Source organism: Heteronotia binoei, chromosome 15, assembly GCF_032191835.1.
Source record: "Heteronotia binoei isolate CCM8104 ecotype False Entrance Well chromosome 15, APGP_CSIRO_Hbin_v1, whole genome shotgun sequence".
Classification (NCBI taxonomy): Eukaryota; Metazoa; Chordata; class Lepidosauria; order Squamata; family Gekkonidae; genus Heteronotia; species Heteronotia binoei.
The window spans coordinates 16,937,889-16,964,987 of record NC_083237.1 but is presented as its reverse complement, the minus strand read 5'-3'; the positions used below and the strand labels follow the sequence as shown (position 1 = coordinate 16,964,987).

General features: G+C 44.0%; 2 protein-coding genes across 2 annotated transcripts; both read left to right on the top strand.

Moving 5' to 3' along the window:
• Positions 1-10,417: 10,417 nt before the first annotated feature.
• LOC132583200 (olfactory receptor 5V1-like) lies at positions 10,418-11,338 on the top strand. The gene has a single exon (XM_060254867.1). It carries the CDS (start codon positions 10,418-10,420, stop codon positions 11,336-11,338), a length of 921 nt encoding a protein of 306 aa, XP_060110850.1.
• Positions 11,339-18,636: 7,298 nt separating this feature from the next.
• LOC132583198 (olfactory receptor 10C1-like) lies at positions 18,637-19,332 on the top strand. Its single transcript, XM_060254866.1, has one exon. The coding sequence runs from the start codon at positions 18,637-18,639 to the stop codon at positions 19,330-19,332; it is 696 nt and encodes a 231-aa protein (XP_060110849.1).
• The last annotated feature ends 7,767 nt before the right edge of the window (positions 19,333-27,099 follow it).

Sequence of the window (27,099 nt, the reverse complement as noted above, 5' to 3'; positions counted from 1 at the left end):
AGTAATGAGTGAGAGTGAATGCAGACTGGTATGATATAGATCAATGTTGTCAGATCTTGGAAACATAGCAGGTTCAATACTTGGATGGGGGAGCACCAAGGAAGACTTTTCAGACAAAATTAAATGGCAAAGGATCTCTGCTTCTCACTTGCCTTGAAATCCCCTTGCTGGGGTTGCCATAAATCAGTTGACAACTCATACACTCATCTTATAGGAGAGACTGTGATGATATGTCTCTTCACCAATGTGGGGTGAATATTTACTCCTTCCCTGCTCTCCATTGAGTGAAATTTGAAGGGGTGGAATTGTCCAATTTTTGCCTCAATTTCTTGTCCTGCAGGCCAAAAATGAACTGGTCCCTTAGCGCTTCATCGACGACCGGAAAGTCACAGCAGAGTGACAACCAGCAGAGGGCGGTGCTGAAGTTGGCCACCGACTCATTAGGTTGTTGGCGGCACTCCGAGAACTCGAGGCGGCGGGCCAGGACGGTTGGTTGTGGGGCAAAGTGAGTCGTGAGGGCCGTGATGATCTCATAGAAGGTGGCCACCTTGAGGATCACAGGTGCCATTAGACCCTGGGCCAGCTCCAGGATGTCCATGCTGCAGGAGATGAACAGCAGCGCCTTCTTCTTGCACCCCGTGATCTTGTAGTCGGCGTGGTTCTCCAGTTGCTCTAACCAGGTCTCCCATCTCTCCAGGCGGGCCACATCGAAGGCTTGAATCGGTCCTGGCGTAGCAGCCATTTCATCAGCTGTGGATTGGAGCAGCGATGTGTGATGCAATGCCGGCTGGGCCGCTCACCAGGATCCCATCCTCGTTACCACTATGATATAGTGGGTTCTAGGCAATGATGAGGCAAGGTGGTAGTGCAACATCAGTTCTTTATTGATTTCAGCATAATCAAGGCTAAGCATAAGACTGCTGAACTGGGCCAATGGGGTCAACTATATACACACACCCGTGTTCCCGTGCAAGCGTTTGATTGGTCCATTCAAACCAGTAGGGGGCCTGTGATTGGAGCAGGGTTTAGGATCCTGCTGCCCATTGTTCCCAAGTCCCCAAGCTCTGGTCATCAGGCTCAATGAGCCAGGCAGGAACACCCAACTCAGTTCTCACTTGAGTCTGCATCCATAACATTCCCAACCCTGCTCCCCCTGCCCTTGCCTCCAACCAATCCCAGCAGGGTGTGGGCACTCTCCTCTTCATCAGTTAGCGGGGAGTTACTCGTGAGGGATCCCCAGGATGGGACCTAGGTACTTGAAGTCTTGGTGGGACAGCTGGCATCAATGCCGCCCCCAGTGGCCATGGGAGTTGCCAGCCTGTTGCTCCCAGTCAGGAGGTCCATGAGGAGGGGTGAAGACCCTGACTCCGGACAGGTTTCTTAGGCTGAACGAAGGCTCTTTGGAGGATGGGTATGGCCATGAACACCATTGACAGAATGAAAGCAGACTGTGAAGTTCTCCGGAGAAAGCAGAAGAGAATGGAGGTACAGGTGGTGTTCTCTTCTATCTTTCCTGCCATAAGAAGGGGAATATGACAGGAGCAGGCAATATTGAAGGTAAACCCCTGGCTGCATTGGTTTGCCTATGTTTTTTCACTGCAGATGAGAATAGCCTCATCTGGAGATGGTAGTAGGCAAGGCACAGCATCCAGGCCGCTGGTTGACATGGACAGAGAAGTAGCTGCACTGAATGAGTACAAATCCCCAGGCCAGATGGTATGTACCCAAGAGTGCTCAAAGAACTTTCTAGAGAGCTTGCAGAGCCTTTGTCTATTATCTTCCAGGCCTCTTGGAGGATAGGAGATGTGTCACAAGTCTGGAGGAGGGCAGATGTTATATCAATTTTCAAAAATAGGGAGGAGGGATGGCCTAGGAAACTACAGGCCAGTCAGTCTGACCTCTGACCCAGGGAAGATACTGGAGCAGATTTTAAAGGGATCAAACTGCTGCGAGCACCTAAAGAACAACTTCATGATCCGGGGAAGTCAGGATGGATTTGTCCCCAACAGATCCTGCCAGACCAATCTCATTTCCGTCTTTGATTGAGTGACAATCTTGCTGGATTGACAGAATGCCGTTTGATTTAATTTGATTTATTAGATTTATATCCCATTCTACTCGCCGCAGCAGGCTCAGGGCGGCTCACAAACCATAAAAGGAATACATTACAGCAAGACAGTTCAATTCAAACTTTAATTAAACATTTAAACAATTCATCAGTTGTTTACCTGGACTTTAGTCAAGCTTTTGATAGGGTTCTGCATGATGTCCTGACGGGGACTGTAGATTGATAGAGGACTATGGACTGGACTCTAAGATAGTTAAGTGGATAAGGAACTGGTTGGAATGTTGAACTCAAAGGGCGTTTTCGCACTGACCTTCAAGTGGCGCGAGCACCCTCTTCACACCGGAGGATCTGCCCGGATTTCGCACAAGAAGCGCCGGCGCACCCAAAAGAGCCGGCGACTTCCGTTGCGAAACCCGCTCAAACGGAAACCGCCAAGAAGCAGGAAAACGTTTGAGCGGGTTTCGCGACGGAAGTCGCTGGCTCTTTTGGGTGCGCCGGCGCTTCTTGTGCGAAATCCGGGCAGATCCTCCGGTGTGAAGAGGGTGGTCGCGCCAGTAAAAGGTCAGTGCGAAAACGCCCATAGAGTCGTTGTCAGGGGCATTTCAACTGAATGGAGGGAGGTGTCCAGTAGGGTGTCCCTGGGCTTGATTCTGAGCCCAGTACTTTTCAATATCTTTATCAGTGTTCTGGATGAGGGTGTGGAAGGGTTGCTCATTAAATCTGAAGAGGACACAACATTGGGAAGGGCAGCAAACACACCAGAAGATAGAGTTCAGTGAGATCTGAATACACTGGAAAAGTGGGCAGATGTAGACAAGATGCAATTTAACAAGGATAAGTGCCAAATTCTACATCTGGGCAACAAAAATTATCAACACGCATACTGGATGGGGGGGGGGGGTGAACCTCTTGTTAACAGTGCGTATGAACAAGATATTGGCGTACGGGTGGACCATAAGTTAGATATGAGCAGCCGGTGTGATGAAGCAACAAAAAAGGCTAATGCCATCTTGGGTGTATCAACAGAGGTATGACATTGCAAGATGTCATTGTCCCACTGTATTGGTCAGGCCACACCTGGAGTCTTGTGTGCAGTCTTGGAGGCCTCACTTCAAGAAGGATGTGGACAGGCTGAGCAGGTGTACAGGAGAGCAACGAGGATGATCTGGGGCCTGTGGAGACCAAGCCCTATGAGGAACGGCTAAGGGACTTGAAAATGTTCAGTCTGGAGAAGAGGAGGTTGAGGGGGACATGATTGCTGTCTTTAAGTTTTTAAAGGGCTGTCACTTAGAGGAGGGCAAGGAGCTGTTGCTGTTGGCAGCAGAAGAGAGGACTCATAACAATGGGTTTAAATTGGGTGGGAAGGTATTGGCTGAATATTAGGAAAACTTGTTTACAGTAAGAGTTGTTCAGCAGTGGAATCAGCTACTGGGAGGGGGATGAACTCCCACTCAAGTCTTTAAGCAGTTGCTGAACTAACACTACACTTAGATCAGGGATGCTCTAGGTTGATCCTTCATTGAGCAGGTGGTTGGACTAGATGGCCTGTGTGGCCCCTTCCAGCTCTGTCATTTGATGATTCTATGGTTGGAACCACCACATTACCTATGAAGAATTTCCCACTTTGTTTTGTGAAGTTTGGGTTTACCCTTTGTGAATGCTCAGGGATTCAGCTCAAACTGCCATTTTAAGCAGCCTGGTTATAAAAAGAGTTTGTTTGCTCAAGAGGCCATGAAACCTTTGGTAAGGCAATTCATTTGATCTGATTATTTATTCCTTAATTTAAATTCAGTCTTTTCCCCCAGTGGAAACCCAAAGCAGCTTACATTGATCCAGGCTGAGCTCACGTTGTAGCAGGAGCTCCTTTGCATATTAGACCACACCCCCTGATGTAGCCAATCCTCCAAGAGCTTACAGTAGGCCCTGTAAGAAAAGCCCTGTAAGCTTTTGGAGGATTGGCTACATCGGGGGGGGTGGTGTAGTCTAATATGCAAAGGAGTTCCTGCTACGAAGTGAGCCCCAAAGGCCTCATTTTGATCCAGAGCTCACATGTTCAAGGAGGGATGAAAGCTATAACAAGATGGCGGTGTTGTAGCACTTAGAGTTACCCTTTGGCTTGGTCCACCTTGTATTTCACTGGAAAACCATATTGAAGAGAAAGGAACTACCTTTTGAGTAAAACAACCAGCCCTTGAATTGAGCGGGTGCTCACAGGAACACAGCTCCTGAACCTTTCTGATAGCCCCTCCTCCTACCTACCTAACTTGTCTATTGAATAGTAGGTGCAGCTGCATAACAATCGCTCGATGAGTTCCACCACCTATTTTTCTACAAATTGACCCCTGAAACAACCATGGCCTTGGGTGACTTGGAGCCCCCCCCCCCTCCACATGTCTTCTATACCAGGGTTTCCCAAACTTTTCTTTCCCGTGGCCTGGTTATTTTTACACTTCTCCTTCATGACCCACTAAAATTTGGGGGTGGAGACAGGAGACTTTGGGGGTAGAGCCGGGAGACAGGAATTATGTCATTTCCTGTGGTGTCAAGGGCCAAGTGATGTCACTTCTGGAGCACACTGAACCAAAACGCCACCTTTTCCTGTGATGTCACTTCCAGAATGTCCACTAGTGGGGCCAGGGCACTAGAAGCCCTCCCACTGTTGCTTTCCCCCCTCCCAGCACCAAGAATACAGACAGAGCATCACTTGCAGGGAAAGAAAGAAAGAAAGAAAGAAAGAAAGAAAGAAAGAAAGAAAGAAAGAAAGAAAGAAAGAAAGAAAGAAAGAAAGAAAGAAAGAAAGAAAGAAAGAAAGAAAGAAAGAAAGAAAGAAAGAAAGAAAGAAAGAAAGAAAGAAAGAAAGAAAGAAAGAAAGAAAGAAGAGGGGGGTAGCCTTCCTCACCATCAGATGACCTCAGTCAGGGGTCGTTTGGTAAAAAAAAATAGCTACTGGAATGTCCACTCCCCGCCCCTCCCGGCTGAAAAAAAACCACCACCCCTATTTTGCCACCCAGGCCTCCTGGGGAAATCTCCCCAAAAGAACATACTGCAAGGCACAGGAAAGCTCATACCTTGCAGAACACTTCATGGGTCTAAAGTGCCAGTGGACACCAGCTTTTCTCTCAAACACTGGGAGGGGGGGAGAAGGAAGGAGAGGCAGCCCAGCTCCTCTCTGCACAACACAGAGACGGAGGAAGGAAGGAAGCCAAAGAGAGCTCAGGCTTTGCAGCCTGTGTTAGTCTTCAAGGCTAGCTTTTATCTGCACAACAGAGAGATGGGAGAAGGAAGGAAACCAAATGAAGAGCAGGCTTTGCAGCCTGTGTCAGTCTTCAAGGATAGCTTTTCTCTGCACAGCAGAGAGAGAGGGGAAGGAAGGAAGCAGAGCAGAGGTCATGCTTTGCTGCAGGTTGGGCTAGCTTTGCTATGGGTGGGGCTAACTTTGGCTTTTCTTGTGACTCAGTAGTGAGGCTTCCGTGGCCCGGTACCGGGTCACGTTCCTGCATATGGGAAACACTGTTCTATACTAATTGCTTGAGACACCCAAGAGATTGAAGGTACAAACAACAAACCCTTTCAGACAAATGAAAGCACCAAAGGGATCAGGAGGAGTCCATGAGGATGAGATCCAAAGTCTTTATTGTCTCCCTGAATCTCAAGCCTTTAATGATAGCTTTTAAGAGAAGTCACAGAAAGAACAAAGGCAGCAGGCTCCCCATCTTCTGTCCCTGAAATCAGTGGGGCAGCTTTGAAGAAGCCAGCTTGATTCTTATCTTAGAAACCTTTACAAATTGGATGGAGAAGGACCAGCCAAGGTAGTTTATGGTCTGTGGCTTCCTGCCTTTTTATGTGTAAGATCCAAGTTATCTCCAGTTAACCCATGGAGCTTAGATATCTGCCAGTGTCCGTGGAGCGTAGCTGCAAATTGAAATAGAAAGCCTTCGGCTAGATGGACTGAGAACTGAGATCCTCTTTGGAAATTCTGAGTGTTGTTGTTTTTTACCACTTTCTTTCTAATAGCACTGGGGAGATTTTAATGTCTAATGGTTAAGGTAGTCCCCTGTGCAAGCACCAGTCGTTTCCAACTCTGGAGTGACACCGGTAGAAAATTAAGTATGATATTCCCAACTATAATATATAATCAATAGTTCCCCCCCCCCCGGGTGTGTCTGTGTCCAAATCCCAAAATTAACTTTTCAAGGATATTCAGTTCTTGCTCTTGAGCAGCCAGAGTATTCTACATGGATTCTGCCCTCATAATGGAAGAACAAGGTAGAAGCTGTCTGGCCACTGAGAAGCTGGCAGCGACAGCAGCCTTTTCAAAGCATCAAACTCTCCATCACTAGCACTTGTGTGAGAGGATGGTGTTGGCTTTCCCTTGAGGTCACTGAGAAATCCTGGGAAATCCCATCATGCTTGTTGTGAACACCTGGGAGGTTATCTTCTGCAATGGGGTCACTTGAATTTCTTTGGGTTTTTTGGAGAGCCAGTTTGGTGTAGTGGTTAAGTGTGCGGACTCTTATCTGGGAGAGCCAGGTTTGATTCCCCACTCCTCCACTTGCACCTGCTGGAATGGCCTTGGGTCAGCCATAGCTCTGGCAGAGGTTGTCCTTGAAAGGGCAGCTGTTGTGAGAGCCCTCTCCAGCCCCACCCACCTCACAGGGTGTCTGTTGTGGGGGAGGAAGGGAAAGGAGATTGTGAGCCGCTCTGAGACTCTTCGGAGTGGAGGGCGGGATATAAATCCAATATCTTCTTCTTCTTTTGTTTTTTCTAGTAAATTTTATTCTATTAACAGTGGGCATGTTGTGCCTTTAGCTTTATTTGTAAAAGGATTTAGGATGCTTACAAAAAGCCTTGACTTGTGCCATTGTGGTATGTAGAACAAGAAGACTTTCTCAAAGTCACCTGCATACCGATTGTATTTGATTCCCGAAGTCATCCAGTGAGTTTCAGGGATTAGGCCCCGAATTTACAAAACAAAGGGGATGGATCTCAGTTTATCAGTAAAAAATAAGTTGCGGACACAGCTGTAAATTGGCTTGGCTCCACCTAAGAAGGGAATAGGGTTGCCAATCCCCAGGTGGGGGCAGGGGATCCCCCAGTTTGGAGACCCTCCCCCTGCTTCAGGGTCATCAGAAAGCAGGGGGAGGGGAGGGAAATGTCCGCTGGGAACTCTATTATTCCCTATGGAGATTTATTCCCATAGAAAATCATGGAGAATTGATCTGTGGGTATCTGGGGCTCTGGGGGGGGGGCTGCTTTTTGGGATAAAGGCACCAAATTTTCAGTATAGCATCTAGTGCCTCTCCCCAATATACCCCCCCAAGTTTCAAAAATATTGGACAAGGGGTCCAATTCTATGAGCCCCAAAAAGAAGGTGCCCCTATCCTTCGTTATTTCCTATGGAAGGAAGGAATTGAAAAGGTGTGCTGTTCCTTTAAATGTGATGGTCAGAACTCCCTTTGGAGTTCAATTATGCTTGTCACAGCCTTGATCTTGGCTCCAACCCTAATGTCTCCTGGCTCCACCCCCCAAAGTCTCCTGGCTCCACCTCCAAAGTCCCCAGATATTTCTTGAATTGGACTTGGCAACCCTAGAAGGAAAGGAGGAATTTTCAGTGCTCAAGCCCACCTTGGTGTGGCAAATCAAAACCAGGCTTCCAAAACTAATGTCTGCTAGAGAATATAGAATTCTGAGCATCCCACCTTTCTAACTGAGAAACAAGAAAGTGTTTAGTTCTCAGCCATATAAAGAAAAATGGTAGTGTGGCACCTTTCTTGGAGAGTCATTATAAATAGATTTGAGAAACATACTATAAGAATGTTCAGTGTGTGTGGGGGGGGGGGGGAGCTTTGTAGTTGGACATGTCTCTGCACCATTGTCTAGGTTAGGGTGTCGAAGGTTTTTTCATTAAAGAGAACTACTTCTGAGTAATGAAGACTACCTAGTTGATCCAAGTTGGTAAAATGCGGTTTGGATCCTGTTACTATTAGATGGAGTTGTAACTGGTTGACAGATCACACCCAAAGCATACTTTTGAATGGTTCCTCATCCTCTTTGAGAGGAGTGACAAGTGGAGTGCCTCAAGGATCTGTCCTGGGACCTGTTTTGTTCATCATCTTTATAAATTATTTGGATGAAGGAATAGAGGGAATGCTTATTAAATTTGCAGGTGATACTAAATTAGGAGGGGTTGCAAATACAGTAGAAGGATACAGGATGATCGTGAAAGGCTAGAAAACTGGGCTAAAACCAGTAAAATGAATTTTAACAGGGATAAATGTAAAGTTCTGCATTTAGGTAGGAAAAATCCAATGCATGGTTATAGGATGGGGGAGATTTGTCTTAGCAGTAGTATGTGCAAAAAGGATCTAGGGGTCTTAGTGGACTACATGCTGAACATGAGTCAACAGTGTGATGTGGTGGCTAAAAAGGCAAATGCAATTCTGGGCTGTATCAACAGAAGTATAGTGTCCAGATCAGATGAAGTGATGGCATCATTTTACCCTGCTCTGGTAAGACCTCACCTGGAGTATTGTGTTCAGTTTTGGGTACCACATTTTAAGAAGAATATAGACAAGCTGGAATGGGTCCAGAGGAGGGCAACGAAGATGGTGAGGGGTCTGGAGTCCAAGTCCTATGGAGAAAGGTTGAAGGAGGTGGGCATGTTTAGCCTGGAGAGAAGGCGGCTGAGAGGTGATATGATCACCAAGTACTTGAAGGGCTGTCATATAGAGGATGGTGTGGAATTGTTTTTTGTGTCCCCAGAAGGTAGGACCAGAACCAATGGGTGGAAATTAAATCAAAAATAATCTAAGTTTAATCCTGACTTATTTTGTCTATTCAAATCCTTTTCTGTATTATATGCTATGCTATTAAAGGTCTGAAATTGAAATTGAAAAGGAACTCTTTCTGGGACTTTGATTCTGTTCTGCTGTGCTTCTGTTACTCTTCCTTTCGTGGCTATTTTTCTTCCACTGGAAAAAATAGAGGGTATGGGCACCTTCTTTAAGGGCCTATACAACTGGACCCCCTCATCCAATATTATTGAGACTTGGGGGTTCTTCTGAAAAGAGGCACTATCAGAGACGCTGCAAAATTGGTGCCTCTGTCTCAAACAACAAACCCCTCACAAATACCCCTGGATAGATTCCCCATTGACTATAATGGTCCCCATAGTGAAGTCACAGGTCCAAATATCATATCGGTATTGGAATTTGGGAATTTCAAGGGCACTGATATTTTTGGATCCAATATACCTGAATCTGGGGACAAACACACCCCGAATGGTGCTGAATTTCACAGGTTGGTTTGTGTGACCAATTCCTCAATAGGCTTGTTTCATTATCAGAGCTCTTTTCACCCCAACGCTTCCATTCAATTTTGCACAAGCTGCCGCAGGGCTGCGACTCGCCCCGCCTCTTTCCTGTGGCAAACAGAAACCAGTTTTCAGAGGATCTTGCTTGCCAGAAGAAGAGCAACCCAAAAAAGAGTAATGTGGAAAAATGGAGCAGGAAAAAAGCACTAAAGCATCCATGATAAACCAGCCTCAAGAATAATTAATTTCTATTCATACAAAACATAGAAACCTTGTGCAATAAATATTACAAAAGTGCAATGGTATCACATCCAAGTCCCATTAGTTCAAATTTACAATGAGAGTTCTTGTTTTTGTAGAAAGGGGTCGGAATGTGATAAGATAAGCCGTGAAAACAGAGTCCAGCGCTCCATTTCTTCTCTAGACATAACTGGTGTAGATCATAACGACAGCAAGGCACATTGACGCAACAGGGATGCACATATGGCCCTGTTTCACACGTGGCTTCTACAAGCTTCAGTATCTTTTACAATATTATACATGGCAACAGCTCAACATTATACATGGCAATGGCCGTTGTTATTCTGCAGAGAATACCATTGCACCTTTGTAATATTCATTGCACAAGGTTTCTATGTTTTGTATATGAATAGAAACTATTCTTTATTGTGGATGCTTTAGTGCTTTTTCCCTGTGCCATGGGAAAGAGGCAGGGCAAGTCGCAGCCCTGCGGCAGTTTGTGTGAAATCAGACGGAAGCGTCAGGGGAAAAGAGCGCCGACATGGGAACAAGCCAAGTGGGAAATTGGTCTGTGTTTAACGGTTGCAACTGGGAATCTTACTGCTGCACCTGGAACTGTACTATGTACGTATTTTAAATTGTATGAACTGTTGGCATGCTTTAATGGTTGTATCGTACTTTGAATTTAACACTCTGTTATTTTAACTGTTGTTAGCTGCCCTGCCCGTTAGGGGAGGGCGGAATATAAATGCAACAAAATAAATACATAAATAAATAAAATTTTCTTTGCACCCAGGATGAGAGCTGAGAATGTCACCTTTGTCACAGAGTTCATCTTGGTGGGACTCTCCAACCATCGCAAGACTCAGATTCTTCTCTTTGTGGTATTCTTCCTCATGTACTCAGCTACTATTGTGGGGAATCTGCTGATCATAGTACTTGTGTGGACCAACCCATGCCTCCACACACCCATGTACTTCTTCCTCACACATCTTGCTGGCCTGGAGATCTGTTTTGTCACATCAACTATGCCTCAGATGCTGGCTCACCAGATAACAGGAAATGGTGCTATCTCCTTCACCCGCTGTGTAGCCCAGATGTATGCTACCACCTGCCTGGGATGCATTGAATGCCTTCTTCTAGCTGGCATGGCCTATGACCGCAGCTTGGCCATTTGCAGCCCCTTGACATATACTGCTGTTATGAGCAGGAAACACCAGTGGCAGCTCATCTCAGCTTTCTGGGCAGTTGGGTTTCTCATTGGTTCAGTCAATGTGACCTGCACTATTTCTGTCCCCTTTTGTGGGAGCAACCACATCAACCACTTCTTCTGTGAGCAGCCAGTTGTATTTAAATATACGTGTAAAGAAACCCGCTACACAGAACCCATTATTTTGATTGCATCTACATTGATCCTTGTGGGTCCCTTTTCAGTTATCCTAACCTCCTATGGGTGCATTCTCTACTCTGTGTTTCGAATGTCAAGAGTTGGACGACGAAAGGCACTTTCCACTTGTACCTCCCATCTGCTGGTGGTCTTCCTGTTCTATGGTACCCTCATCTTTATGTGCATAAGACCTAGTGGGGATGAAGTTATTGATCGTGACAAGCAAACAGCTGTCTTTTACATATTGGTCACACCTATGCTTAATCCCATCATTTATAGTTTACGGAACAAAGAGATCCACAAGGCAGTGGCCAAACAATTGAGAAGATGAGGCTTTGAACAAAAACACTGAGCATTTATGGATTGCTTTAATTAGTCTAGGAATTGTTTAGGACCAGCCAGAAACTTGACTACTTTTGGTCAAATGTTAAGAACATAAAAATATAAGAGAAGTCATGTTGGATCAGGCCAATGGCCCATCCAGTCCAACACTCTGTGTCACACAGTGGCCCCAAAAAAGGAGGTTCACAAGTGGGGCTAGAAGCCCTTCCACTTTGCCCCCCCCCCCCAAGCACCAAGACAGTGACAATTTAATTTTTACTCAGCTATAAAACCTGCTGTTTTCCCTAATCTACATTATAGACCTGTGGTTAAGATAATGCAACTGTTCTTATTTCCACAAACAGTGAGAAATTACAGGAGTTCCACTATAAGGTTTTGTTTTCCTTGGATGATATAGTAGGGAGCCTCTGTTATATGTGCCTTAACTACAGATGTCTGTGCTAACAGCACAGCCACTAATGTTGCATCAGATTCATTAGACAGCACATGTCCAACAGAACAATCCATGTTTTGACCTAACTCCTTCTAGAAACTTTCAGCATTTCTTGCCCCAGCCCCCCAAATGTTCTCTCTGACATATATACACACACATGGCTTTTTTTTTTTTTAGCAGGAACGCAATTCCGGCTGGCTTGCCATCAGGAGATGTGGCCTAATATACAAATGAGCTCATGCGGGGCTTTTTCTACAAGAAAAGCTCTGCACACAAATCCTTCATAGCCCTCACTTTTACTCAATGTTTTCTAGATAGACTGCACATTCTGGGGACAATCATCACACTGACGGGTTCCATGTACACAGCAATTAGACACGGTCAGTTTAACATACTGTGATCATGACCTTGACTTTTTTGGTCAAGTGGAACAAAATTTGAAAACTCTTCAAAGGACAACTTTTTAGGATACCTTTGGAAGGTGCTTGAGGGTTAATGTATACCAACTGATACCGCTAGCTAGTCAAAAAGATGGTTGATCTGTTCTGCAATTTGTATGGCACTTTGCACTGCTTGTAAATTGTTTTCTTGCTGTTCTATGTATTATGAGGTACTATGGTTTTATCTTCTTTGGATGGCTCTTCAGATCTGCACTGGGAAGAAGGAGGGATGAGAATTTTTCCCCCCTTTATGTATTTTCATAGTTTTTTTCCTTTATACATTTTATTGATTTTTCATTAAGATCAATAAAAAGGCTAAAAGAAAAAAGAACCACAGAAAAATTAAGAAAAAACAAAATGAGAAAAAAGAGAGCATGTTTCAGTTTTCATCTACGACAGCTACATCTTAGTTTCTCTATTCAATCAATCAATCAATCAGTCTTTATTGTATTGCCAACAAAATGCCATAGCAACTAAAAACTAGATCTAACAATTGAAAAAAACCCTCAATAAAACATTCAGTACAACAATAAAATAACACAAAGTGGTGTCAAGATCGACTAATAATGGCTTAAGACTGGGGGATCAGGGCCTAAGCCATAGGCCCTGTTAAAATCATAATGGATCCACTGCTGCTAATGTTTTACCTTAGTTGCTTCCCTTCTCCCCTTTTTCTTATTTTGATTTGCAACTGGTGTGAAGGAAATAGTTGGCGCCTTCTCAGGGCCTGAGGTGGGAGGAAGCCTTGCATAACAATTCAAGGGCGCTGGCTAGATATCGCCTGAGAAAGTATCTAGTAGTTATGTGTGAATGTTTCCTCCTGTAAACGCCCCCCCCCCCGGTAGGAATGTTTTTGAAGTGTATCTTAAAACCCATGTTTCAATGTATTGGTTTCATTCTTAGCAAGCTAGAGGCTTGCGCCAGAGTACCGGTTATCAATAAATGAAGTTTTAGTATCAACTTTGACTCATTCTTGAATCCGTTGACTTGACAAGTGGTAAAATGGAAATTAGTCCAATATATCTCATTACTCTTTAAAAAAAAATCTATAACGGCAGTCACAAATCTTGCCACTTGGAAATTAATATATTTATCTGACAATAGGAATACTAGTCTCTCTTGGTCCGACCTTCCAAGAAGGTGAGATATAATGGTACACAAAAAACTATTTCATTCAGCTTCATGTTTTACACAATAAAATATGATGTGAGACAGGACTTTAATAGAGAGTTTCTCTATTCATCTTCTCTACAGCTACATAAAAGACCTCTCCTTTATCTATAACCTATTTTTCCTCCTCTTTTACTTCAAAACAGTAAATCATCCATTCATTTTTTTAAGTTTCAATGGGGGGGGGGGATCTATATGGGTTTCCAGTTAGCAATAAATGCAGTCAATGTCTTTTCCCTGATCGAGGAGGTAAGTTTGGCCATCTCCGCAAGGTCCACCTTCCTCACCAGCCATTTTCCTATTGTAGGTAATATTGGAGATTTCAATTTCTGAGCATACAATAATCTTCTTGCCATTATCAGAGGAAAAAGAATAATAAAGATCCATGTGTTCCTTCTGAGAAATTAGAACATAAGAACATAAGAGAAACCATGTTGGATCAGGTCAATGGCCCATCCAATCCAACACTCTGTATCACACAGTGGCCAATATATATATATATACACACACACACACAGTGAATCAACAGTGTGACTACTTGCTAATCCATGTCTGCCTGCCTTGGGGAAAGACAGGCATGGTAGATACAAAGGCTGGGTCCAAACAGGCAGCTTTGGGCACACTGTAAGCATCCCCAAACCAATCAATGATGGAAGAAAGACAATATCTTACTTCAGAAACATTGTTTTGATAGAAGGTTGGGGGTCTCCTAGGTGGGTCAGATTCTGGTGCTTCAAGTTCCTTGGCAAGAAAGGTAGAACAGAACAAGTTTGGGATTACCGATTGCTGATCTCTGCGGTCTGGTACAACCCTAAATTGTACTCTCCTTTGTTTTGTCAGTCTGGACAAAGCAGGAAGTTACTTTTTCTCAGTCATCTACATGCCTACTACATTTGATTCCCAAGGTCATCCAGTGAGTTTCAGGCCTTTGGCCCAAAAAATTACGCAACAAAGGTAATGGATCCCAGTCTGCCAGTAAAATGTAAATTTTATACAAGTTTGCAAAGTGAATTGGGGCCACCTGAGAAAGAAAGGAAGAAGTTAAATGTTTGAGCCCAGCTTGGTGGGATAAATGAAAACTATGTTTTCAAGACCAATATCACAGCAGGGGTGTCAAACATGTAGCCTGGGGGCCAAATCGGGCCCTCGGAAAGCTCTTGTCAGGCCCCCAAGCAACTGGCTGTCATCTGTTTCCGTCTCTCTTTCTCTTGCTTCCTTCTGCATCACAGTTTGCTTTGCCAGGCTTGCTCACTTGCACAGGAGCTATAGAGCAAAACCTCTACTTTCTCCATTGGTTGAGGCTCCTCCTTGGAAAGGAAGAGGAGGAGGGTGAACTTGCTTTGTCAGGTTCTCTCAATTGCACAGCAGAGCTACTGAGCTAAGCCTCTCTTCCTTCTCTTGGTTGAGGCTCCTCCCTCTCCTGGTCCCCTGAGAAAGGAAGGAAAGTGTGAGAGCTTCCTTTGCTCAGTTCCCTGGATCCCATGGGAGAGGTACGAAGAAAGCACCTTTAAGACCAATGAGTGCTAATGTTTTATGCATGTTTTAAGGTTTTTTAGTATATATATTTGTGTTTGTCTGCATCGTTTATAAAGTTTGTATCTTTGCTACCTAATCTTTCACATCGCCTGGCCTGACATGCCCTGGCCTGACAAGGTCTCATTTATGTCAGATTTGGCCCCCATAACAAAATGGGTTTGACACCCCTGTGTTAGAGAATACAGATTCTCAGCATCTCACCTTTCTAACTGGGAAAAAAAAGAAGAAAACTTAGATTTTCAGCCATATAAAGAAAAATGGCAGGGTGGCACCTTTCTTGGAGAGTCAGTACAAGCAGATATGAGAAGCAAACAATAACATCTATAGTCTTCTCCATTTCTCAGCAGGGGTGGCTTTGGATATGTTTCTCCATCCTTGCCTAGATCAGGGGCTGTCAACTTTTTTTTTCATTAAAAAGAACTAATTCTGAGCAATGAAAACGATCCCAAGTTGATCCTCCCCAGCATGTTACCAAGGTCCGTCCTGTCCCCCCAAACAGATATGGACTAGAAGCACCAGAAAGCAAGCTATCCTTTAAGAAGGACCAAGAAAGATCTTGTGAACAAAAGCTTTATTTTTAAAGGGCTAAAACATGGTTTTCACAGTCCTTTCCTGGTTCTCCTAAAGGATACCTGAGTTACTCCATAGAAGCCAATGAGCTACCAGTTAAACATGAGCTACCTGTTGGAGACCTCGGCCTAGCTTATCTCAGAGACATTGATGTGAGTCCAAAACATCATTCACTCCCCTTGGATGGAAATCTGTGATTTAAATGAAATGTATAAGCAATCCTTTTCTCTCCTATTCACTGCTGTCAAGAGATTCACAGCAGAAACAAAGCTAAGTCAGTGAGATAGAGGGAATGTCTGAAAAAATTCACAAATTGTTGGAAAGAGTTCTGAGATACACCTTATTGTTTTCTTCACAGCGTTCTATGAACAATTCAGTGATTCTGCCCCCCCCCCCACTTCGCATTGCATACTACATTAAACTCCTGAGACCCAACGAGATGTTGAAGTCATAATAGAGAAAAGGTTAATAATGTAGTGAAAACACCACAGGGATCAAAGCAATCTCTGTCAAGCTTTCATTACCTTCCCAAAACCCCAAGCCTTTGATATCATAAGGAGGGAAAGCTGCCTCTCAGTCATCTAACACATAACACAGTTAGGTTACTTTGACCATCACTTTGTACATCTTTGAAATTGGTTGGAGAAACATCTGTGAAGGAGGCTGAAGAACATGGGCTTAGGGAGCTACAGCATATGGTCAGAAGATAAAGGATCTCTGGTAGCTCCATTGGAAAGGTCTCAACTAAAAGGGCATGGAGTGACATACACCTGAGCTCCCGGAGAGCTGCAGCCCACTAAGGGCAATACTGCTGGCACAGATGGATCATTTGCTGCACATGCAACTCTTATCATGGTCTTACAGGCACTTGGGAAAATTGAGCATTGCGATTTTCCATCTACTTTCCTTTTGTTGAAAACTCGAATGCTCATCAACAGAAAGCTAAGCAGCATATTTCTAGCATGTTAAATAATAATTTAGGTATCTGTATGCTGCAGTTCTGTACCCATGTTAATATGCAATGCTTCCTGCAATGGGAAGCTGGGAAATTCTAGATGTTTTCTGCTCTTTTGCTGAACCTCTGCATATCTGGCTCCAAGATCCTGCCACAGGAACAATTGCACAACGGATTTTGATCTATCGTTTTCATCAGGAGCGCTCGTGAGAGATGGCATACATTTAGTGGTTGATGGTCCAGCAAACTTCTAAATCCACTTTCAGCATCTTGCATAAGAAAGCTGGCTGATACTTACCCAACTAGTTTTATGTATTAACATACATAAAGCATTTTTAAATAAAAATCTTCATTGTTGAAGGCTGGAGAGCCAGTTTGGTGTAGTAAGTGTGCAGACTCTTATCTGGGAGAACCGGGTTTGATTCCCCACTCCTCCACTTGCACCTGCTAGCATGGCCTTGGGTCAGCCATAGCTCTGGCAGAGGTTGTCCTTGAAAGGGCAGCTGCTGTGAGAACCCTCTCCAGCCCCACCCACCTCACAGGGTATATGTTGTGGGTGGAGGAGATTGTGAGCCGCTCTGAGACTCTTCAGAGTGGAGGGCAGGATATAAATCCAGTATCTTCTTCTTCTTCTTCTTCTGCCAAGGAGGAGCACAAAGGTAAGGCTCTGTTTTATCCAGTGGGTTGCAGAGTCCAGTTGTTTGTTGGTCTCCAGCACATGAACACGAATGCTAGAATGGAAACAAAAAAAAACCCTTTTCCTTAAAATTCTCCTAGGGTAAAAACACCCCAGAAATTCTTTAAGCAGGCAGTTTGCCTCCGTTGTGAAGCTGTCCTTGATCTTGGGAGGGGGGAGGGGAAAGTACTCCCTACTTGCACCTGTGCGCTGTCCCACTTTAAAATGGTTAGTCCTCAAATAGTGTTCTAGTGACGAATTCAGAAGATGTAGATTGGTATGGTATACCCCAATCTCAGTAGCAAAGCAGAGTCAGTACTTCGATGGGGGCCCTCAATGGAAGACTCCGCAGAGGAAGGCAATGTCAAACTACCTCTGCATCTCACTTGCCTTGAAAGCCCTTGCTGCGGTTGCAATAAATTGATTACATCTTAAGGGCACATAGATATATAACTCATTCAACTTGTGCCAGGTTTCCTTCCCATGTTTCAATCCGTAACGTACTTCCTCATCAATAAGAACTTGAGAAAACGAGTATTTACTGAAAGTAGTCATATTACAAGAGCTTTAGAAACTCTCTCCAATCATTGCTATTTTCCTGCCCTCTCTTCATTGAAGTTAGATCCAGGTGGGCAGCCGTGTTGATCTGAAGCAGTAGAACAAAGCCTGAGTCCAGGGGCACCTTTGAGACAATGTCACTGGGTTCTGCTGGGCACTCTGCACATTGCAGTGGTTATGCTGGACTTTTAAAAATGCCCCCCTTCAGTTTCTATTGTGGAGATTCTTTGGGACTTTGATTCTGTTTTTGGGGGCTTCTTTTGCCCTTGTTATTTGGGATACATGGGCACCTTCTTTGGGAGCCTATAGAATTTGACTCCTTGGTTCAATCTTTTTGAACCATGTGGGTTCTTTTGAAAAGAGGAACCAGCAGCTATGCTGCAAGTTTGGTGCCTCTACCTCAAACAGAAGACCCCTCAGACACCCCAGGATAGATTTCTCACTGACGATAATGGTCCCCATAGGGTATAATGGAGTTGAAAAAAAATTAGATTCTGTGAAAACTCATGAATTTGAATATCACACCAGTATTGGAATTTGGGAATATCAAGAATACTGATATGTTATGGGTCCAATATACTTTAACCTGGAAAAAAGAATGTGCACACACCTAATGGTGTTGAATTTGTCAGATTACATTTGGGGTTTACCTTAGTGGGTTTTAAAACTGCATCAGAGAATCTAATTGTTGCATTTTCCCTGCAGCCAGGAGGCCAGGATGAGGGCTGAGAACATCACTTTTGTCACAGAGTTCATCTTGGTAGGACTCTCCAACCATCGCCAGACTCAGATTCTGCTCTTTGTGGTATTCTTTTTCATATACTCTGCTACTATTGTGGGGAATCTGCTGATCATAATACTTGTGTGGGCTGACCCATGTCTCCACACACCCATGTACTTCTTCCTCACACATCTTGCTGGTCTAGAGATCTGCTTTGTCACTACGACTATGCCTCAGATGCTGGCTCACCAGATAACAGGAAATGGTGTTATCTCCTTCACTCGCTGTGCAGCCCAGATGTATGCTACCACCTGCCTGGGATGCACCGAATGTGTTCTTCTAGCTGCCATGGCCTATGACCGCTGTTTGGCCATTTGTAACCCCTTGGCGTATACTGCTGTTATGAACAGGAAACGCCAGTGGCAGCTCATCTCAGTTTCCTGGGTAGCTGGGTTTCTTATTGGTTCAGTCAATGTGACCTGCACTATTTCTGTCCTGTTTTGTGGGAGCAACCACATCAACCACTTCTTCTGTGAGCAACCAGTTGTATTTAAATATACGTGTAAAGAAACCCGCTACACAGAACCCATTATTTTGATTGCGTCTACATTGATCCTTGTGGGTCCCTTTTCCGTTATCCTAACCTCCTATGGTTGCATTCTCTACTCCGTGTTTCAAATGCCATCAAGAGTTGGACGGAGGAAGGCACTTTCCACTTGTACCTCCCATTTGGTGGTGGTCACCCTTTTCTATAGTACCCTCATCTTTATGTACATGAGACCTAGTGCAGATGCAGTTATTGATCGTGACAAGCAGACAGCTGTCCTTTACATAGTGGTCACACCCATACTCAATCCCATCATTTATAGCTTGCGGAACAAAGAGATCCACAGGGCAGTGGGCAAGGTATTGAGAAGGCTTTGAGCAACAACAAAAAAATGAGCACAGACGTCCTGCTTAATTAGTCTAGGAATTGCTTATGGCCAGCCAAAAACTTTACTAGTTTTGGTCAAATGTTGAGTTTGGACAGTGGCAATTTGATTTTTCCTCAGCTATGAAGCACATTTAGCAGTCTTTATGATATCTGCCACTTCTCCTACTCTATATCATGGACCTGTGATTAAGTTAATGCAAACAGTTCTTATTTCCACAAACAGTGAGAAATTATAGGAGTTGCACCATAAGATTTTGATTTCCTTGGATGATATAGTAGGAAGTCTTAATAGAATCTCTGTTATATGCTCCTTAGATACAAATATCTGTGTTTACAGCACAGCCACTTAAGTTGCATCAGATGCAGTGAAATATACTGTATAGTTTTAACGTTAAGATTTTAAGGTTTTTAGGTTTTAAACGCTTCGACTTTTTTAAATATAATAACTTTGCACTCTGTTTATTGTTTTATCGTTTGTTGTGAGCCGCCCTGAGCCATTTTATGGGAAGGGCGGGATATAAGTCATAGAATAAATAAATAAATAAATATCCAAACTTCCACAGAACACTCCATGTTGTAACCTAACTCCTCCTAGATACTCTCAGCATTTCGTGCCTCAGCCCTCCAAAAGATTTTTTCCGACAAATATTCATCTATTCTTCATAGCCCTGTCTACAACTCAGTCCTTTCCAAGTTCACAGTGACAAGATCGGGCCAGATAAAAGATACTGTGATCATTTCCTTGACTTTTTTGGTCTGGTGGAATGAAAGCGGAAAAGTCTACAAAGGATAACTTTTTAAGACTCATTTGGAAGGAGCTTGAGGGTTAACTTATGCCTACTGATACAGCTAGCTAGTCAACTAGTTAGCTGATCTGTGTTGAAATTTGTATGAAATTGTGCACTTGTAGATTGTTTTCTTCCTGTTCTATGTATTATGAGGTACAATGGCTTTATTTTCTTTGGAAGGCTCTTCAGATCTGCCCTGGAAAAAAGGTGGAGTGAAATTTATCTATTTTTATTTTTTGCTTTATAGACACTCCATGTATTCACTTTAAATTTCTTATCCCTCGTTTACCTTAAATTTTTAATTTCTCAGAAAGAACACATGGGACATTGTTTTTGTATATGATAACAACAGCCGGATTACTGTAGGCTCAGAAGTGTAAATCTCCAATATTATCTACCATAGAAGAATGGCTGATGAAGTAGGTGGAACTTGCAGAGATGACCAAACTTACCTTCTTGATCAGGGAGAAGACTTTAGCTATATTTATGGCCGACAGTTTTCGATACAACACAGCTGTCAACACAAAATGGTTAGTGTACTGGACTAGAACCCAACAAATAGTAATGGGTTTAGTTACCTTAACAACTCACTAGGTAACCTTGCACAGTCACTCTGTATGGGGCTGTTCTTGATGACAACCAGGGTGTTTTTTGTAGCAGGAACTCCTTTGCATATTAGGCCACATACCCCTGATGTAGCCAATCCTTCTGGAGCTTACAGAAGGCTCTGTACTAAGAGCCCTATAAACTGTTGGAGGATTGGCTACATCAGGGGGGTTTGGTCTAATATGCAAAGGTGTTCTTGCTACAGAAAAAGTCCTGATGACAATCCAGAAACACTAATTACTCTAAAACCCCTCAGTCCAGTCTTAGCTAGGGGTTAGCCACTGTCTGCACATATAACATACTCTAAGAACTTTACTTTGTCTACCTCTTCCTAGGTCCAGTTCAGAGTGCCCCTTTCACCCTTAAAACCACTCAAAGCCTTGTGTATTCTCTTGTGTGCCTCTTCATTCATACTAGCAGGGTCTTCTTATTATTCCTAGATGCCATGCAGTTATGCCGGCCAGGGCCTTCTCAGTGGCTACCCAATCTTTAGGAAAGTATATGCCATTTCAGGCAAGCTGCAGCAGCCCTGAAGTTTTCAGGGCATCTGCGACTTGATGGCACTTTCTACTATCGAGTAGTACAAATTGTTTAAACAGTGTTGGGTGCTTATTTGATGGTGGCATTATCTACTTTTGGCACATGTTGTGTTCTATTTTAGAATGCTTCTCTGAACATAGAATATCTGTTATTCAGAGATTATGATATTTCTCATCCTAACGGATGCTTATCACTCTGGGATTAAAATGCAAGTGGGAAATGACATTTCTGAATGCTCCACTATGTTTAAAACACAGAAAGTCAGTGTAGCAGGCAAAGAAAGAAAAGGGGGCAGGCTACATTCCTTTGTATCATGCCATGTTAGCGGGACGTTTGTAATTTGAATAAATGTAATAATTAGTGGTATTTTTTTATAAATGTTCTGGAAAGTGTTTCTCTTCTTCTTCTTTTTTAAATGGAATATACTGGAAAGAGGCTGATCCTTTAGGGAGCTACAATCTGTACTACCAGGAAGTCTGAGAAGGTGGTGGTGGTGGACCCAAATGCTTGAACACGCAAAGTGTCTCATGAGAGGAGAGGACTGACCAGGGAGCATCCATGAATGGCAGCATTACTTTCAAAAGGGCTTGGGAGGAGGCCAGTGAAAAGTCTTTCCAATAAGCTGGCAAGGATTCTCAGGGAGAGCCAGTTTCGTGTAATGGTTAAGTGTGTGGACTCTTATCTGGGAGAACCGGGTTTGATTCCCCACTCCTTCACTTGCAGCTGCTGGAATGGCCTTGGATCAGCCATAGCTCTGGCAGAGGTTGTCCTTGAAAGGGCAGCTGCTGTGAGAGCCCTCTCAGCCCCACCCACCCCACAGGCTGTCTGTTGTGGGGGAGGAAGGTAAAGGAGATTGTGAGCCGCTCTGAGACTCTTCGGAGTGGAGGGCGGGATATAAATCCAATATCTTCATCTACCTCACAGGGTGTCTGTTGTGGGGGAGGAAGGTAAAAGAGATTGTGAGCCGCTCTGAGACTCTGATTCAGGGAAAAGGGTGGGGTATAAATTCAATATCTTCTTCTTCTTAACTGTTAATTCAATTAATCAGTCTTTATTGCATCAGTAAAACAAAAGTCATGGCAACAATACAAAGTAAATTGGAAATATCCAGCAAGATAACATTTGAAAAATAATAAGAAAAAAAGAATGGGACATTTTTCACAGAAAGTATCAAAAGACAAAGTCATCATTCGAAAGTACATCTAATAATAAGAAAGGAAGACCGTGCAGCCCAGAGACAAAGAAATCTCAGTGTTATTAGGACTGCATACAGGTTGGCATGTTCTGATCACGGACATGTTGTTTCATTAAGACATGATGGCAGCATTTCGCCTCTACTAGTCCAGGGACCTTCCATATTGTTGATAACGAGGGGCTTCGTCCTGCCTCGCTTCACTTTCCCACCCCAAATGTGCCATGCTTGCACTACTTAGCAGTGGTTTAAATACTGAATGAGCAGTTTTGTCTCCTGTTAAACACCCCCCACTCCCCGCGGCAATACCAGATGGATCAACAGCAAGAGCAATCACCACTTTTTGCAACCTTTTGCAACTTTTGACTTATAATAAACGTTATACCCCTCCATTCCCCCAACTACAGCTTACATGGTTCTTATGGCAGGGAGATTCCTGAGAGACCAACATGAGAGAAAGGGGTCAGAAGGGAAACCACTGGAACTCCAGATGGAAACTCACCGGTAGGGGCTTCCTTTGTCAGCAAAAGAGCCTAAAGAGTTAGACCAGGCTCTGGAGCCAGCAGAACTGCTCAGCCAGGAAGCCAGTGAAGAAGAAAGCTGGCAAGGATTCTCAGGGATGATGGGAGGAATAGGAGGCCCAGCCTAGGAGATCTGGGCAAGGTGATTGTGGCAGAAGACCATCTTGGCCTGAGGCTGGAGCGAATCATATAAAAGTGGCATTCAGGGAGGCAGGAGGGGGTTGTGGAGAAGATGGCAGAAAACTGAGCAGATTGTTGTGTTCAGGTCTTTTTGTGTGTGGAAAAAGCCCAGCAGGAACTCATTTGCATATTAGGCCACACCCCCTGATGCCAGGCTAGCTGGAACTGCGTCCCTGCTTAAAAAAAAAAGCGCCGATTGTGTTGACTGGAAGATTTCCACTGTGAACCAGATAGGACTGTGAATTAAACAGTGTTACAGCTACACCTGCTAGCCTCCCTCTAGTAACTGCAGCAAGAAAAGTTTGAGGGCATGGACATATAGCCATCCCCAAGCCTTCTGTGTCTCCCTACCCACTCACAGTTCTCCTCTCCTCCATTTTGTACTCACAACAACTCTGTGAGGGGTGTTTTGCTGAAAGGGTGTGATTGGCCCTTATTCATCCAGCAACCTTAAATGGAAAAGTGGGGATTGATCCTGGCTCTCCTTGACCCTGCTCCCAGTAGTCTAATCACCAGGGCTTTTTTTTGAGCAGGAACACATAGGAACGCAGTTCTGGCTGGCTTGGCATCAGGGGGAGTGGCCTAATATGCAAATGAATCCCTGCTGGGCTTTTTCTACAAAAAAAGAGAGAGCCAGTTTGATGTAGGGTGAGCCAGTTTAGTGTAGTGGTTAAATGTGAGGACTCTTATCTGGGAGAACCGGGTTTGATTCCCCACTCCTCGACTTGCACCTGCTAGCATGGCCTTGGGTCAGCCATAGCCCTGGCAGAGGTTGTCCTTGAAAGGGCAGCTGCTGTGAGAGCCCTCTCCGCCCCACCCACCTCACAAGATGTCTGTTGTGCGGGGGGAAGGTAAAGAAGATTGTGAGCCACTCTGAGACTCTTGAGTGGAGGGCGGGATATAAATCCAATATCTTCTTCTTCTACAAAAAAACCCCCTCTATCAAACAATGGAGCTGTTAGGGGGTGTGGCCTCATATTCAAATAAGTTCCTGCTGGGCTTTTTCTAAAAAAAAAGCCCTGCTAACTACTACAGGAGACAGGTTCTGAAAGGTCAGGTAAGCTGTTAAATCTCCTCTGCTTTGTCAGATACTTTCCACTCTCCCTGCTTGTGCCAACTGCTCATTTTGGCTTCTGTGAATAAACTTTTGCTTCCTTTGATGATAAGTGAGGTTTGGGTGAAAATCTGTACCAGGAAGACACAATTGCCTTGATTCTTGGCACTACAAGAACCACCATTGTCTGAAATGGGTCACCAGTTTTGAACCTCCTAACTGTAGTGTCAAATGTGTTCTGTCACATACAATCATCGCTTCTAATGCAAAAAAGTGGCGGCGGTGGTGGTGGGAATAGAATGGGCAGGATATTCCAATTCCTTTCTTGTTTGGAATCGCAAGTCCCAAATCACCCAGAAGCCAGTGGCCAATGTTGAAGCTCCTACCTTTATTTTTGGAAGAATCATGCCTGCCAGAGACAACCATACCTTTCAATGAAAAAACGCAAACACGGTAGGGTTAGGGATTCTAGGGATTGTGCAGCCCAGAATGTTCTGATCCCTTTCATATTTGATACTCATTATCATCCTGAAACCAGAGGCAAGCTTTATTTTTGGAGGAGTTGTGCTTGTCACAGATGGATGGACAGAATCTTTCATAGGTTTTCCATGCCAGTTTGATCCTCTGGATATGTGTTTAATTTACCCATAATCCTTAATTTGCTAATCCTCTCCAAGATGTCTAGCAACTTGCTTTGATTGGCTATCGTGTGGTGACAACCACTATCCATTCTCAAAATTCAAAGTGTGTCCAAAGGCTCAGTAAGGCTGAAGGCCTTCATGACAAAGAATAAAAAGAAGACAGAAGCATAGGTTTACTCCAAGTCCGACAGGGAACCTGACAAATTCAGATTGAGCCTGATCCACATTGTGTACGAAAGAAACAATTCAAGACCTTCAACTTTTACCTGACCCAGTGAATGTGACCATTCCCTTTTCTATTTGGAGATGGTAGGAACAACAGATAAGGTATCTTCCACTGTTTTCAGCCTAAGACTCTCAGCTTTTATTTAATGCAAAAAAAGAAAAGAAAAGAGTTTCTTATTGTCAGCATTGTGAACAAATGAAGAAAAAGAAACCCTTGTCCTTCTCTTTTCTTGAGGTAATGTAACAAAGAGAACTGTGGATTGAATCTGGGAATCCAGAATTATATGCATATTCTTATAAGGTGCTCACTTGTATGGCCTTGGGAAAGGCACACACACACACACACGAACACAATCCTCCTGGAGTTTGCAGTAGGCCCCGTATTAAGAACCCTGTAAACTCTTGGAGGAGTGGCTGTTTCAGGAGTGTGTGGCCTAATATGCAAAGGAGTTCCTGCTTCAAAAAAAGCCTGGAACCCTGTAAACTCTTGGAGGATTGGCTACATCGGAGGTGTGTGGACTAATATGCAAAGGAATTCCTGCTACAAAAAAACCCCTGGACCCCTGTAAGATCTTGGAGGATTGACTACATCCAAATCAAGAAGCATCAACTGTAATCCTAGAGTAGATGAACCACCTTAGAAAGAGTCCATGCCAGACAAGTCCCACTGGATAAGAATCCGCACACTTAACCACTACACCAAACTGGCTCTTTACATATTTTACCACCGTTAACAGTCCCGATACATTTTACTACCATATGTTCAAAGCTCTGGAGAAAGTTCTTTAGCTTACATTGACAACATGAAACAAAAAAGAAATAAATATATATGGGTCCATGACCCTCAACACAATACCTCATTAATTATGTTCCAGACCTGGAAAAAAAATAGTAGATTACATGTTGGTACACCAGATAGGAAAACTGTAAATATTGCGAACATTTTGTTGGAGCGAGTGACTCAGCATGCTTGGACATTAGGGGATGCTACATCACTCTAAATGTGCGTAGGTGTTATCTCCTTGAATGGGATGCCTCTCTTCGTCTTAACCTGGGCGCTGCCTCTGACGCTTACTCTCTCTCTGTCTGTCTTTGTCTGCCCTCAAACTCCCATACACATGATGCCGGATTAACTGGCCATTTGTGATAGGGAAAGCACCATTTGGAATAGGCTTCTCTCTCTCCTTTTGACTGCAGCCTGATTATGAACTGGATCTACCTGAATAAATGTAAGTTTATCTTTTTGACAATATACCTCTAGGGAGAGTTATTTACTGCACTCAGTATTATGCTTCTGTCACTGGGCAAAACTCTGCTATATTGAGGAGGCGGAGGAGGAGATTGGTTTTATACCCTACCCTTTACTCAGAGTCTCGGGGTGGTTTACAATCTTCTTCCCTTCCTCTCCTCACAACAGACACCTTGTGAGGTAGGCAGGGCTGAGGAAGAACTCCAAGAACTATTCTTGAGCAGAACAGGTCTGAGAAAGCTATGGCTGATCCAAAGTCATTCTAGCAGGTGCAAGTGGAGGGGTGGGGGAAACAAACCCGGTTCCTCCAGATAAGAGTCCGCACACAGATAAGAGTCCAGACTGTATGCAAAACCTCAGAGAGCTGCTACCAGTCTGCCAGGAGAGACAGTGCCATCCTAGAAGGACCATTGGGCTGACTCCAAATCAAGACTACATCAGGGGTGTGTGGCCTAATAGGCAAAGGAGTTCCTGCTACAAAAAAAGCATTGCATATGAAGCTGCCTTACACCAACTCAGGTACAAGCAATCAGACACTCAGTATGGATGAGAAAAAAACAAAACACAACAATGGAAAATGAGTAGCACAAACACGTATCATCATTTGGGCTGCCACTCCTTTATCGCTACTGCACTCACCGAAGCCCACTGCTGCCACCTGCTGCTATTTATCCCAGCAGCTGTTCTGTCCCAGCCTCTGACTTCCCTGCATCATGCTGGCTGCATGGCTGATTAGGAGCCATGATTCTTGCGGGTGGGGC